General features: G+C 40.4%; 1 protein-coding gene across 1 annotated transcript in view; it reads left to right on the forward strand.

The window, feature by feature from the left end:
• Positions 1 to 14,991, forward strand: part of TMX4 (thioredoxin related transmembrane protein 4) — a 50,942-nt gene that overhangs the window by 21,526 nt on the left and 14,425 nt on the right. The window contains exon 5 of the mRNA XM_075203999.1: positions 1,798 to 1,843. Coding sequence (XP_075060100.1) covers positions 1,798 to 1,843 — 46 coding nt within the window. The remainder of the gene's footprint in view (positions 1 to 1,797; positions 1,844 to 14,991) is intronic.

Here is a 14,991-nt window from a genome sequence, read left to right on the forward strand (position 1 = left end):
ACGGACGTCATTGATCTGTCTTCCCTAAGTCACAATGTTTGATATGTGAAAACAGAACAGAGCATAGATATCATTAATCTATATGCACAAACGCCAGTAAAGTGCAGACGGAACAGTAGAATGCGGGTGACAATGCAGGGACTAGGAAAAATAGGGCATATTCTACTTTTCCTAGGCCCCTTCTGTCATTCTTTGGTAAGATGACTATGTACAATGTACACTGTCTCTTATTACAGAGCCTTCACCTGCCAAAGAGCAGAATGGAGGGGAGAAGAACTAAATGACTCTAATGTAGTAACGGGACTTAAGGCTTGTGCACATTGAATATGTAATCATACATTTCCAGCCAAATGAATGAGACACACTCATCCCAGAGTCGGGCACCAGTTAGCAGCGAGCGTTGGGCGCAACTCAGCCATCAGCATTTGAACATGTGTGTACCCAATACTGGATGTGTAACAGTTCCTTAATTCCTTATGTTATTTTTAACTTCCACTCTTCAATGTTTGATCAAGTAAATGTAGATATTTGTCAATGACTATAGCAAAGTATTTTACTAATCTTAATTCTTGATTTTTCTTTCTGCACTAAGGGATTGTACATTTCTCTGTGGCAGTTTAGTTTTAGGTGTATTCAGGTGATACAAAATACATAGTTTTACTTATTGGCGCTCTGTGGATCCAGCAGGTTCCCCCTATGATTTTAGCATAGAGAGCATCTCCTGCCCGAATGGGCAGCATGGTGGCTTAGTGGTTAGCACTTCTGCCTTACAACACTGGGCAGAAGTTCCCGACCATGGCCTTATCTGTGTGGAGTTTGTAGGTTCTCCCTGTGATTGCGTGGGTTTCCTCCGGGTGCTCCGGATTCCTCCCACACTCAAAAAACATACTGGTAGGTAAATTGGCTGCTGTCAAATTGACCTTAGTCTCTCTCGGTCTGGGTGTGTGTGTTAGGGAATTTAGACTGTAAGCTCCAGTGGTGCAGGGACTGATGTGAGTAAGTTCTCTGTACAGCGCTGTGGAAGTAATGGCGCTATATAAATAGCTGGAGATGATGATGATGATGAATGGTACTTCTTTATCTTTGTTAATGTCCCGTTCCAGTGAATTTCTCATTTGCTTGAATGGACGTTCATGTGGGAGGGGCTTTGACAACTCAAACAATCTCCACTCAACAGAAGTAAGAATCTCTTTCTCGAAATGCCAGATGCACTGGGGTAGCCACCAAATCCACTGAACTCTAATAAATAACTAGTCTTTTTATTTTATTTTATGTCACCTAATTCTACCCAAAATTACATTTTCTGTTTTAGGGGAGATTTAGCCTTTAACTCTTTGGTGTCTTATTTATTTTAAGTTTATAATATTTCAATGTATTATTGTACAATGAATGAGTCTCTATAACCCTGTTGATAAATCTGCTAAGAAATAAGTTTATACGTTTGAAACCTCCTAGGTCTTTTCGTATGTAAACCACACAAATTACTTTGCGATATTTAGTTACTGCATAATGGATTTAGTAATCATTTCAAATTGACTTGTTGCTGAACATCTTAATTAAATCCGTTTCTTTATCCTTAAGATTCAGTCCTGTCAAATAATCATAATGGGAAGAGCATGTAGATTCAATCTAAACAAATACATTTGTTTTATTCTGTTTATTCTGTATGTCTCCCAGCCACTGACTCTGCCTTACAAACCTCTCTCTCTCTGCCAGGCTGTTGTAATTGTAAATCATAACTATAGATTGTGTATTGTGTTACTCTCTAATGCTGGACCTTATCTATTCATGTTTTAGGATGTCGGGAATGGCGGGTCTGTTTCACCTATCAGGATGGATTCGGGTAAGAAATACCTCCTGTTTGTAAGAAAATATCATATTTTCTGCATTGATTCAAAGTGAACTGAAAATGTGCCTTGCATTTGGAGAAAAACACTTTATAGAACTTAGCAATATCTAGGGGACATTCATCCCTATGTCATAGACTTTGTCTCTGCAAGCAAAAATATAGAGATGTGAAGCAAAATAGTACATTCAGCTATTTTCTGTTTCTCAGAGCATATTGTCTAGGAATATGTGATCTCTGTACAGTGACTTTTCTCTCCTGTCTGATCTGTGTGCGATCCATCCAAAACGCGTTCATCATCATCATCATCATCATCTATTTATTTATATAGCGCCACTAATTCCGCAGCGCTGTACAGAGAACTCATTCACATCAGTCCCTGTCCCATTGGAGCTTACAGTCTAAATTCCCTAACCTACATACATACATACATACACACACACACACACACACACACACACACACATACACACACACACACACACACACTAGGGTCAATTTGATAGCAGCCAATTAACCTACCAGTATGTTTTTGGAGTGTGGGAGGAAACCAGAGCACCCGGAGGAAACCCACACAAACACGGGGAGAGCATACAAACTCCACACAGATAAGGCCATGGTCGGGAATCAAACTCATGACCCCAGTGCTGTGAGTGTAAAACGCGTTACACACAGGAGAATCCCTTGTGGATGTGATGGGGCAATTTAAGTTGTCACCCTTAGGCATCAGAATGATTAGTTTTACTGTGAGATCCGTGCTAACATGTTTTACATTTTAGTAGATCTCTCCAAATCTCAAGTTACTTTGTTATGCAGATAACATTATGACATTATGAAGTTGCTTCTGTTTTGCCATGTTTGACAAAGCCCTTGAATGAAGGAGACGGTCTACAATTCCCTATAGCGCAGGCTCATTCACCCATATGTGCTGTAAATGGGTAAAACTGAAAGAAAACAAATGCACGCTTTAGCAATGCATTTTTAACAGTTTCCATGCGTTACCTATATTACACTGGTAGCATATGTTACTGCGAAATTAATGAGAAATAGGTTTATCCACATTCTAAAATGTTCAAGTGTAGTATTAATATTTTAGAATGCAATGGTGAGAACAAGCCCATGAGATTCAACCTAATTTGAATGCACTTTTCAGTTGTTAGTGGCTGACAAAGCACATTAACAGCGGACAGGTGTGAATGAACCCAGAACCGCCTGTACGTCTATATGCATCCAATAAGAGGCCGTCTCTTACTTGAAGCAGGTGGTCTGCATGGAATGTGCTGTAAAATCATTGGAGGTAAAGCACAGGCGGTGGTGGTCAGCTTCACGGTACTGACTACCCTGACAGAGAAGACAGCGGCATGATGAGTCCGACTGAGTAGTACACCGACCTGGTTTAAAGCGGCAATGGACGGACCCGCCTGTCATTTATGTCAGGTGAGTACTATTTTAGGGGTTAGGATTAGGATTAGGTTAACCCTTATATCCCGAACTCCCCTAACCCCTAAAATAGTACTTACCTGACATAAATGACAGGCGGGTCCGTCCATTGCCGCTTTAAACCAAGTCGCGGTTGGTGATTACGTCATTTTCTCCAGCCGGCAACAGAGTGTGTCGTGATATGAAGTAATCTGCATTCCGGTAAGTCATTTTTTTGCCAGGACGGTGTACTATTCAGTCGGACTGCTCATGTCGTTGTCTTCTCTGTTGTAGTCAGTACCGTTAATAGGTACTACACCCAAGCACATGTGGAGAGAGGATCAGCTTAAAAATCTAACTTGTTGATTTTACAGGAATAAAAGCGGTGCAGCATTGTGTCTAATCTTGACAAACTTTGAAACTTTATAATATATCAGATTGCATGTATTATATCAAAACCTGATGCGTATTACTGACATATTATCTAACAAGATGCTTAGATGCATACCTACGCCAAGCTCATCCTGGCTTATTACTGTTGTCTGCTGCCAACGTAAAGTGCTGTCTCCTTACACTTGGCTCTTGTCTTACCAACCTGGCCACTTGTGCTCCTATTACTGTAATATTTGAGAATGTTTCAGCTTTTTCCCTCCTCTCGTGTGTAATGTTTCCATAATGCAGTTTTCTGCTTTGAAAATTGGCGCCACCTACTGTCCCTACACGGTAATGTGACTGTACTGTATTTAAACCTTCACAATTTCACCAGAAACGTACTGTACTAGCCTTGGCATTTAGTTTTTGTTGAGCAGCTGTTAATGATAACATTGCATCTCTAGCCTTGTGATCTGGCCGCCACATTATCTCCCCCTGACATCTGTAGTACATATCCTGTCGTTCTCTCCGTTAGATTTATGACACATAAAACTAACACAGATGAAGTATGAAGTGTATTTTGTAAAATATAGGTGTATTGTATTGTATTACTCTGTGAGTCGTGGATTAAACTCAAATTCCACCAACATATCAATATTTTTAAAAAGTATCCCCTGGCCCCTTAGATGAACTGCAGTAATCCGTTCCTGGAGACCCACTCCCTTTACACTGGTCCCTGGTGTAATCAGGCAGAAAACCCTGTTTCTCTGTGTGTCTCTTGCCATCACCCCCCTTCCCTTTCAGGCTGCTGAAGTTCAAAGTTCCAGCACTGGGACTTACGATATGTAATTTCATCAGGGACTCGCACAGTACAGGTTATGATGTGTAACTTCTGAATTCAGGCAAGGAGCATGAAAATATATCTATCTATCTATCATTATACACACACACACACCCTGCTCACAGGGTTATAGTCTATAGCTGTGATTCCCAAACTCACTCCTCAGGTACCCCTTACAGTACATGTTTTCCATTTCTCCTTGCTGGAGCACAGGTGTATTAATTACTAACTGACACATTGTAATAAATCCACAGGTGGTATAATTATAATGTGTCAGTTAGTAATGAATACACCTGTGGTCCAGTAAGGAGATAGGGAAAACCTGCACTGTTAGGGGTACGTGAGGACTGAGTTTAGGAAACACTGGTCTATAGGAAAGTGCCTTTATAACAATAGGATCCAGTGACACATCAGTGTTCGGGGGTCAGTAAGTTGTTTGAGCATAGAGAAAGAATAAATGTAAGTTTTATGTGAACTGTAGAGGTTTGGTAAATAGGCATTTCATAAGCTCACCTGAAGAGTTTTGTTTTCAGGGAATACTTAAAGGTTTGGGGGTTAAGTCTTGCTGTATGCGGGAGGGAATTCATAGAGTGCAGCTCAGGTCCGATGACGTTGAATGGGAGCAGGTAGTGAGTGTGGATGAGAGGCACAGGTCTTTAGCATAATTGTGGTGTCAAGTTGTGAGATATTTGAGACAAGGGAAGAGATGTATGTTGGTGCAGTTTTGGTTATGGCCAAGCAATGTAGGGACTGTCAGAGTGGAGCAGTAGCAGAAAGACTTTTGACTAGTAAAGATACTGGGGATAAGGGATATGTACACTGATAGTGTATCTTGCTTTAAATCTCTGCATGGCCAGAGAGTGGGTGCACACATGTGCCTATGCAGATCTGCAGGCCATGAAGAGATGGGGCAGTGGTGGGAAGGGGCTTGCAAACACAGGCCGACTACAGTAAAGACGTGTTCATACTAATATGAATATAAAAATAAATACAAATTTACTCCTGTTTTGCATCCAGCTCTGCCCCACAGTGTTTAAAATGCCTCATCATAGTTTATTTATAATACAACACAGAATCCACATCTCTGTGCAATCAAAATAATATAAACAGAACAAAACACAAGTAAGCAGGCGGAAAGATAGACAATATCATCAGTAAAAAGCAACACAAGATAAGACATTAAAAAAAGCAACTATGTTAGAAGACCTCTAACCAATTGAAACTTTTCAGAGAGGCCAAGGAGGTTATAGGGGTCTGCTTAGGGACAGGCCAGTTACAAGGGAATTGAAATGGACAATGTGGGATATTATGAGTGCACAAATTAAAGTTTTTGTGGAGTCTTGTAAGAGATATGTATGTATTCTGGAGATGTTTCTTAGATACATGTTCAGGATTTGGAGCCAGATTACTCTGAGGGAACAAAGAACAGTTCTAAGTAAAGCATGACACCTAGGCCTAGCGCGTAAGGGGTAGGATTTATTTTTGTGTTTTTAAAACAAATAGCGATGTAAGATAAGTTGCTGGTAGAAAGATAATTTGCTCCATTTTTTCAAAGATTGATGTTGACGAGCCAAAAGGACATCCAAGGGGAAATGACGGGAAGACATTCAGTAACTCTGGCCATCTCAAACAGTGGCATGTTCAGAGATCATGGATACATTTGAGTGTCGTCTGCATGGAGCTTGATACTAAAACCTAAATAAATGTATTCATTTTCCAAACAGAGGTAGTATAGGTAGAGAAGAGCAGAAGTCTTGGTACTGAACCTTGGTACTCCAAATGTTAGAGAAAGTGGCGAGGGGGTGGATCAAAATAAATAAAGATTGCAGAAGCCGGGATTATTGGTAGGATTAGAACCAAGATGGTACAGATTCCTGGGAGGAGGATTTGGCAATCCTCACAAGAAGCTTGGAGGAGCATGAATTTGAGGGATGGGAAACTAGTCTCAGACAGAATTTGGGTCATAATTTATTTTTCTTCAGTATAGGAATAATCACTGCATGTTTTTTTAATAATGGAAAGCTACCAGTGGAGAAGTAGAGTTTACAGATGCTAGGTAAGGTTTGGATAAGCATCATAGGTAGTGCAGACTGTTGTGTGATTGAGTAGGAATGAGGTGGACCAGTTATAGATTGGGAGAAGAAGAGGGAAGGTACTTGAACTTCAATTATTCAAATAAAGAGATGAAGCCAGAGGGTGCAGGAAAGGAATTGAGCTTGTTGTTTGGGCAAGAGAAAACCATTTCATATTGGATCTTGTTCTTGAAGTAGGAAGCAGTATCTTGGGCAGGGATGGCGGTTGGAGAGATTGGTATGGTAGGGATGAGGCAAAATTTAAGTGTAATAAAGAGGACTCTGAGAGCTTGGAAGTATATTTTTTGGCAGTGGTAGGAGTGATGAATAGCATTATATTTTGAGGAACTCATCAGAAGTCTTTCAGCAATGATGTTCTACTATGCAGGAGAGTTTTTGAGAGCAGGTTGTCTGCTTTGTGTACCTTGGCTGAGGTTGATTTTGACGGTGAGAAGAAAGAGTAACTGGGTCGACTTGGTGAAGGGCTGTTGGTAGTGTGTGATTAAGTGTGGGACTGCTTGGTCAGAACAGGAGAACTTACAATATAGAAAGAGAAGTGGAGAGATGTTGAGATATTTCTGTGGGTAGGAGACTTGGCTGAATTAGATTGGAAAGAAGTTAAAGTTGTTGATCAGAAATTGCAGGTGATGGTCTGAACGAAGGAAATGTGTGCGAAAGAAACCAGAAACTGGGCAAAGTCAAACCTTAGCGAGAACAAGGCAGTGGCTTTAACAAATAGTAAAATACTTACTGGAAAAGGCCGAGAGATTAGGTGGAGGTGAATGTGGATCATCAATCAGGATGATGAAGTCACCCAAGATGATGGCTGGGATGTCAAAGGACAAGAACTGAGGGGGCCAGGCTGAGAAGTGTTCAAGGAACTGCTGAGGTGACCCAGAGGGACGATGGATCAACACGCAGGCCACCTCCTTGTCTGATTCCAGGCATGGAGGTTTGGATGAAGTACAGACCTGTAAATGCCATCAGACAATGACGCATCTGATTCATATGCGTAAATCTGTAGCGTGTTTTGTCCATTTTAAATTGCAATTAAACATTTATTTATTTTTTAAATCGTGCAATCTTGTATTTGTCCTTAAGTCTAGCTATGTATAATATTTAATTACATTAATAATGAAAAAAATATATAAAACTGAACTCTTTATCCAGAATGCACTTTTTTGCACACATTATTGGAGATTTATTGCTGTACGTGAAAAATAATGCATGTTTTGAGTAGACCTTCTTGTTGGATTGTACAAAAGCTTGCCTTTTTCTGAGCGACACCTACTTACTTTTATTGTTGGCTTAGCACAGGTAAGGATCGTACCATTTTACGTAATTAGGCCATTAGGTGCATTTCCCCATTTCAGTCTGCTGTATTTTACCTCGGCAGAGAAGCAGTATGGCTGCTGCCATTCATATGACTGGCATGCAGTGAGTCTATGCCACCATAAGGCCGTGTTATGTACCATCTGGTAATCTGTTTCAAAGGACATTTATTGCTGAATTGGAAAGGACTTTTACACTTCTCCCAGGCCTGCTCTCCAAGTCAGCAATCCTCCATTTATGTAATTGCTTGTAGACTGTAACTATCAAATATAATTGTTATTAAAATGGTTCTTCACTTTTGGGCAACCCACATCAATATAGCTTACTACACCCCTGTAAATAAAAAGTGGTTGTAGAGCAGCCTCTCATTTTAACTCACAAGTCTGTCCATAACACTTCAGTAGAGATCCATGGAGTTATATTTACGAACTGCGGGCGGATAGCGTCTTCCGGTGCCATGAGCCCCAACTCTCAGCTTACAGTAACAGGGTATTGCCAGGGCTGACCCCTTATTTATTATATGCCTTCAATATAATTCTTATTACTATATTAATACATTGAATTATTCAGAGCAGTATATGTGCATTTATTACAATGCCTAATTATAGGGATATTAAGTGAAAATAGACTCCACTTATAAATAAAACATATTTTCCATTTCAATATCCAGAAAAACTTTTTTTTATTAGGAAAACACATAGTGTAGTGGTATATTTACTAAACTGTGGGTTTGAAAAAGTGGAGATGTTGCCTATAGCAACCAATCAGATTCTAGCTGTCATTTTGTAGTATGTGCTAAATAAATGATAACTACAATCTGATTGGTTGCTATAGGCAACATCTCCACTTTTCCAAACCCCGCAGTTTAGTAAATATAGCCCATAGTCTATCTGTAATGCATGGGAGTCACGTTTAAACACTGGGAGCGTTGGTGGAGGAGGGTAAATATAATACGTTTACTAAAAATCCCTGGCTGCTATTTAACATTGTTTGGAAACGGGGAGACTGATAATCCTCCTGTCTCTAAGCTTTCCCATGTCATGTCATATTTTAATGTGATTCCAATATTATTGAGCTGTTTATCATTTCACAAGACACAGCGTGGCCTAGAGGGATAACAGATTGAGTAATTATTTACACACATCTACACAACCCTGTGCTTCTTAAGCAGGCCAGAGATACACACAGATTGTCAATTAATATTGAAGACGGTGAAAAGAAGTTCTAAAATAATAATTTTATGGCAGGAGTGACCTGATTTTTTTTTTTTTTTATACTGCATTATACAAATTTGTTTATGTACAGTATCATCTGTGTAAAAAAAAAAAAAGTATTGCTCCATTTTTACATAGCGAAATATTGAGGAACACTGTACAGCAGTGTGGTGCATAATTTAAGTCAATAAGCACTTGGGGATAGATTTACTAAACTGCGGGTTTGGAGATGTTGCCTATAGCAACCAATCAGATTCTAGCTGTCATTTTGTAGAATGTACTAAATAAATGATTGGTTGCTATGGCAACATCTCCACTTTTTTAAACCCGCAGCTTAGTAAATAGACCCCTTGGTGTCAGGAGTCCTCAGTCATCTTCTATTAAGCTACACCATTATTTCTCAAAAAAACCCACAATATGATATTGCAGAATTTATAACCTATTGGATGAAGCTGACCGCTTGATCAGGCAAAGAGCCAGAGGATTTCACCATGCCATCAGACGCTAATATCGCAGTAGCCTTAAATGAAAATAAAACATTCTAAAAAAAAAAAAAAGATCAACACCTGTAAGACAGGGAGGGCAATCTCCGCTGACACGCCAATCAATCCCCACTGCTTCTGATCGTATAGATTTTGTGAATTTAAACACATTGATTTTCTAATTGAATGAGCTAAGCCTAGAAGCTGTGCCATTTGCTCAGCTCCGTCTATCTCAATGTCACAAACAAAAGATAACCCAAAAAGGAATAAAATTGCCAATGCAGCCTATTGTCCTGAGGGTATCCGAGGAATCAATAGTTTATCTTTGTGAAAGTGACCTTGCAAGTCATTGCATTTCCTCTATTACAGCCATGATATTGTCATTTGAGCGGCTGAAAATCTGCTGGCTTTTTTCAGTGTTTTCAAAATTGCTCTTTCACAAAGTGTTTTATTTTTTTTCCCTTTTTTTTTTTGAGTAAATCGTTATGTTTGTCACACTTGAATTTACCAGTATTTTTCTTCATTATTCTTTACATGTCTCCCTGAGCTGACAGACTCCGCAGACATGATACTCCTTTCCACCGCAAAGTGAGAGACTCTCTTACCAGAATGCCTGGGCTGTATTTTCGGGGAAATAATTAGCAGAGTGTTCTCAAACTTCTTTCTCAGCAGTGACGTAGATCAGTTTAAAAGCTCTTTCCATTTCATTTACAGTTTTAAAATACACAATGTTACAGACAATGAAAGTATAATCCGGCTGCCCTAATCCATACACCTACAATTGAGGGATTAAGAAGTGATGCCGATCTCTCTTAAACTGAGAATTTAATGGCAGAACTAACTGTATCGACAAAGAAGGTCGATTTCATTCTGTCCAGACAGATGTATATTCTGAATAAGAACTGGAGGGTGGAGATTTTTTGCCATTATTCAGAAATACATTAAAGTAATAACTGATAAACTGAAACACGTTAATTTATGTATGCTAGGTATCCAGACTCTCTCTGTCCACTCAATGTGTCCATACACAAATGTTTGCTGAAGTAGAAATATACTACAACAAAAGGTTATTTGAAGGGAAGGGGTAGGAGGACCGTTGGCTCTTGGATCAAAAACATAAAGAAGGGATATTTCTGGGGGGAGCGTATGAGAAGAGAGAGGGGGGCAGCAGGCCTTCGGTCTTTTGTATCGGTGGAAGAAGGAGGGACCCAACATATGGCCTAAGTCTGCAGAAATAATTCTGCAGATCTTTTCTACTTTCAGACGACCTGCCGATACAATGTTAAGCAATCTGGTTTCGTACCAGGCCATCGATTTTAAAATCGTGTTCTCATATTTTTGTTTTAAATTAATTCTTTCTCTGCAGAGGGAGGAACAGGGAATGATAAGCATTGAGATTGCACTTATTCCTAATCTTATGCCAAACTGACCATATAGACATCAGCAGAGGATTCACCAAAGCTTCTAGTGATACATCTCCCTCATGAAGGTGGAGAAAATAAGTTGGGTTCATATTTGTTGTACCAACAAAGGTGCGGTATGTAGATCTTGTCTCGTGATCTAGTCTGTTATGTATCAGCATATAGCCAGCAGCTTGGTTATATAAGGTTATGTCTGAGAAATATATGCCCCCTTGTGGTTTTTATTTTTTTTTTTTATTTTTTGAAGGATTTGATAGCGAAATTGTATTTTTAACTGTTTCAGATGACATATCTGAAAAAGAAATAATCAGTTTTTCATATTTATTTGTTGGGAGAATAGGTCATATATGCAGTGGGATTAGTTAATATTTTAAAAAATGTAACATTTTTTATGGGCTTGTCTCTACCCAGGTAGAATAATTGTAAATGTTGACAATTTTTAATCACTTGAACAAATTACATTGTTCTTTGTTTGTTTATTATAAAAGTATTTAGCAAGGTTGCGATGGTTGATCCAAATGCCCATTTTTTTAAATATACTCTGTAGACATGTCCATGGTATTTTATTGAAATACATTTTCGGCATCCAGACTTAATGTCATGTTTTAGTCAATTTAACTTTATAGATGCTATAACTGTCCTCAAACTGAATATCGCCCATGAATAAAGCCTAATTCGTGTGGGATTAATAACTCTATTAGTACTTCTTGCGTCAGTACCAGCAGTCTCAGACACCACTGTCCTGCCTCCATCACTCTGCAGGCCTCTGCTTGCTGACCTTCCCAATTAGAATCCTTAACAGAACCCAGCTGGGCTCAGCCTCAGGACAGAGATGACATAACACCTCTCTCAGGTGTTACCACCAACCTCCAGTACTGATGACACATCCGGGGAATCACCAATCAACCAGCCACTAATCACTCCTCAGTATGCCTGAGTATCACTTGTCCTCATACCAGCTAAGTACTGTGCTGCTTTCAACTACACTGGGCTGCAACCTGGGTCCTCACTGAGCGAAGTTCATATCCTCTTGTGGGGATCTCTGGTGAATTCCGGTGGAGGTTTTAGAATCCGCACCAATGTATTTGTTTTGGTTGTGTCAATCCCAACTAGTTATTGATTGTGTGTGTGTGTGTGTGTGTGTGTATACACTCCTCTACACTTGCTATCTATCCCAGTAGAGTCTGTTATATCCATGTGATTTATTGGACGCTAACACCTCTGTGTACCTTATAGCACAGTATGCGATGTTTAAACAGTGCCAACACATCCGTGTACAGGAGTATTTTCTTTGCGCTGTCCAGACAGTGCCTACAAACTCTGTGTATTCCGTTGCACGTTACAAAACCCCCACATTTTGTTTATTCAGCCTTACCATCTGCATTCTGCCTACAGTATTAAACACCTCAGTGTATTGTGGTGGCACAACTTCTCTCTTGTATCGCATCCACACATCTTCTGGTGTGTTCCCCTGTACATACAAAATCACAAGTTCTCACATTCTTGGACTCTTGTGTCTATTATTTTGGCTAATGGTTTACAATCCTGGTTTAACAATGTTATAGGTCTGTATGAAGTAAGTATTTCAATATCCTCACTTGAAAGAGGAGACATAAGTAATGCTACAGAAACACTGTGAGTAGGATACCTCCCCACTTATGTAACAATCAATTAGAAACTTCACTTTGATGTAGAAATAATACACCCAGGATTCCTCTGGTGTGTCCACTTACGCCAAGCTTTTACCTTCTGCTCCACGGGAGGTTTCTGTCCTCCCTGAGCTCACCTTACGCGATACGGTTTGGCAGGTTTACCACCCCAGTCAAACTCCCCACCTGCCACTGTCCTCGGAGCGGGATGAATAGCAACATAGCATAAGGCATAACCAAATAACAGATCAGCCATTTTATTGGACATTTAGACATTACTATGAACGCAAACCCTATAAGCACAGTGTTCTGCTTAGCAGATAACATATCAGTTCAAGTCCATTTTTCATACGTGGTCCTCTGACTTGGTGGTGGTGCCCGTTGGTGGGGAATCATTTGTGCTTTTTGGATTTCTTGTCCTGCATGCACATGCACATGCATATGTATATGTGTGTGTGTGTGTGTGTGTATATGTATGTTTATTTATATATATATATATATATATATTGTAGTAATTGAAGAGTGTTTACAAATAGGATAAGTACAATATAAACATCAATCACTTATACAATAATTGGCTATAATTGCATATGATATTTTACAAGGTAACATCCGTCCTATCTTATATCAACGGATTGTGTAAAGAATAGGGAATAAGATATTAAACCCAGCTTGAGAATTCCACAAACAGCACAGCAGCTCCTTCAACTGGAGAAAAGTCAAATTACAATAAACGTGGGCTATGAACACTCATAGATATTGCAGATCCCCGGCCAGGTTCTACTTGTGGTACTGCTACTGTAGGTAGCATTCTCCATATGCTTGAGGCATAGATTTCTATATAAAGTATAGACAAGGAACACCGAACATAATTTAGTATTTATTAAGATTAAAAACAAGCTACAGGTGAATAACTGCATGTACATTTAGATTATAACTGCAAAGCATAGCTATATTTCCTGTGTCCTATGCGTCCTGAAGTGGTGGATTCAAGCATCAAAAACTAAGCTACTGTTGCTCTGTGCTGTTGTACAGTTCAGGGTGGGGTTGACGTCATTCAACACACATGTACTGTCCTACACATTTCATCATATGTGACTTCCTGGAAGTAAAGTAATACTTTAGTGTCTGTAGCCATGCAGAGCTCCACGAGTATGGACAGATTAGTAATATATGGTCATTATAAGCTCACCTGTTTAGAAAAGTCTAACAGTCCCAGTGGCGCACGCAGGGGGGGTTTCTGGTTCTCCAAAAACCCCTCCCCTCCGCGAACCAACGGTACTGTACAGCAGCCGCGGCGCTGTCAAAGAAGCGTCCGCGGCAGTGCTGTATTGTAGTATAATACAGCACTGCCGCGGATGCTGCTTGACAGCGCCGCGGCTGCTGTAGAATTCAGACTCACCGAAATGTCTTCTAAATCCTGCGTTTCGCCCCTGAGTCCTCCACTTAACCAATTCACCATTTTAGTATACTTCACCCTCCATCTCCCTCTCTTGCTTCTTGTCCTTAGATCTCCTTACATTAGTGTTACGGAGCTGCATCCTCGCTCTTACCTGCGTCCAGGCTGTCATGACACCAGCCGGGACTTCACTTCCTGGATCTTCTCAACGGCCGAGACGCTGTTCTGTTCAGCGCTGCGTCAAGGCGACGCTGTCAGCCAGACACGCGCGCAGTAGTAATCATAGCCTGTGGGCTATTTAATGAGTATTATTTACCTGCTGGGGGCCTCATTGGGTTCTACCTCTTCCCCCTTCCCTGATTGGTCACCTTGAGTATTTAATGCTGGGAGGGCTTAGCCTCCCTGCCGGTTATAGCGTTTTCCCCTGTGGATCGCTGACCTGCTGTGTTCCAGACTCCTGATAGATTACCTTTTTTGACCTTGGCTTAGTTTTGGACCCGTTTGAACTCGGATTGCCCGGACCACTGCTTGTTATTTGGATATCCCTGCTTGCTGCTAGCCCCCTGACCCTTTTGCCTGTGTCTGACTATTCTACTTGCCACGGACCCCTGACTTCGGCTAGTTTCTGATCATCCGCTCCTGTCTGCCTACTGCCTTCCCACCTGCCACAGTATTTTATATGAGCTTTCACTACACTGAGCTTAAGACCTGGGGCATCCGAGTACATTTGAGCGTGTTCAGCTCTACGGGAAAGGCGGCTGCTAAAGGCGATGACCTCTATCCCTTGTTCTGAAAGCTCATGTCAATCGCCACGAGGTGTAACAATTGGCTCACCCCATGTGTCAATCATTTGTCTGCCCCTTTCCCTTTAGATTGTAAGCTCTAGTGTGCAGGGCCCTCTTGCCTCCTGTTCTCATTACCTATCACTTTTTTTCGGGTTTTTT

Source organism: Mixophyes fleayi, chromosome 3, assembly GCF_038048845.1.
Source record: "Mixophyes fleayi isolate aMixFle1 chromosome 3, aMixFle1.hap1, whole genome shotgun sequence".
Taxonomy (NCBI): Eukaryota; Metazoa; Chordata; class Amphibia; order Anura; family Limnodynastidae; genus Mixophyes; species Mixophyes fleayi.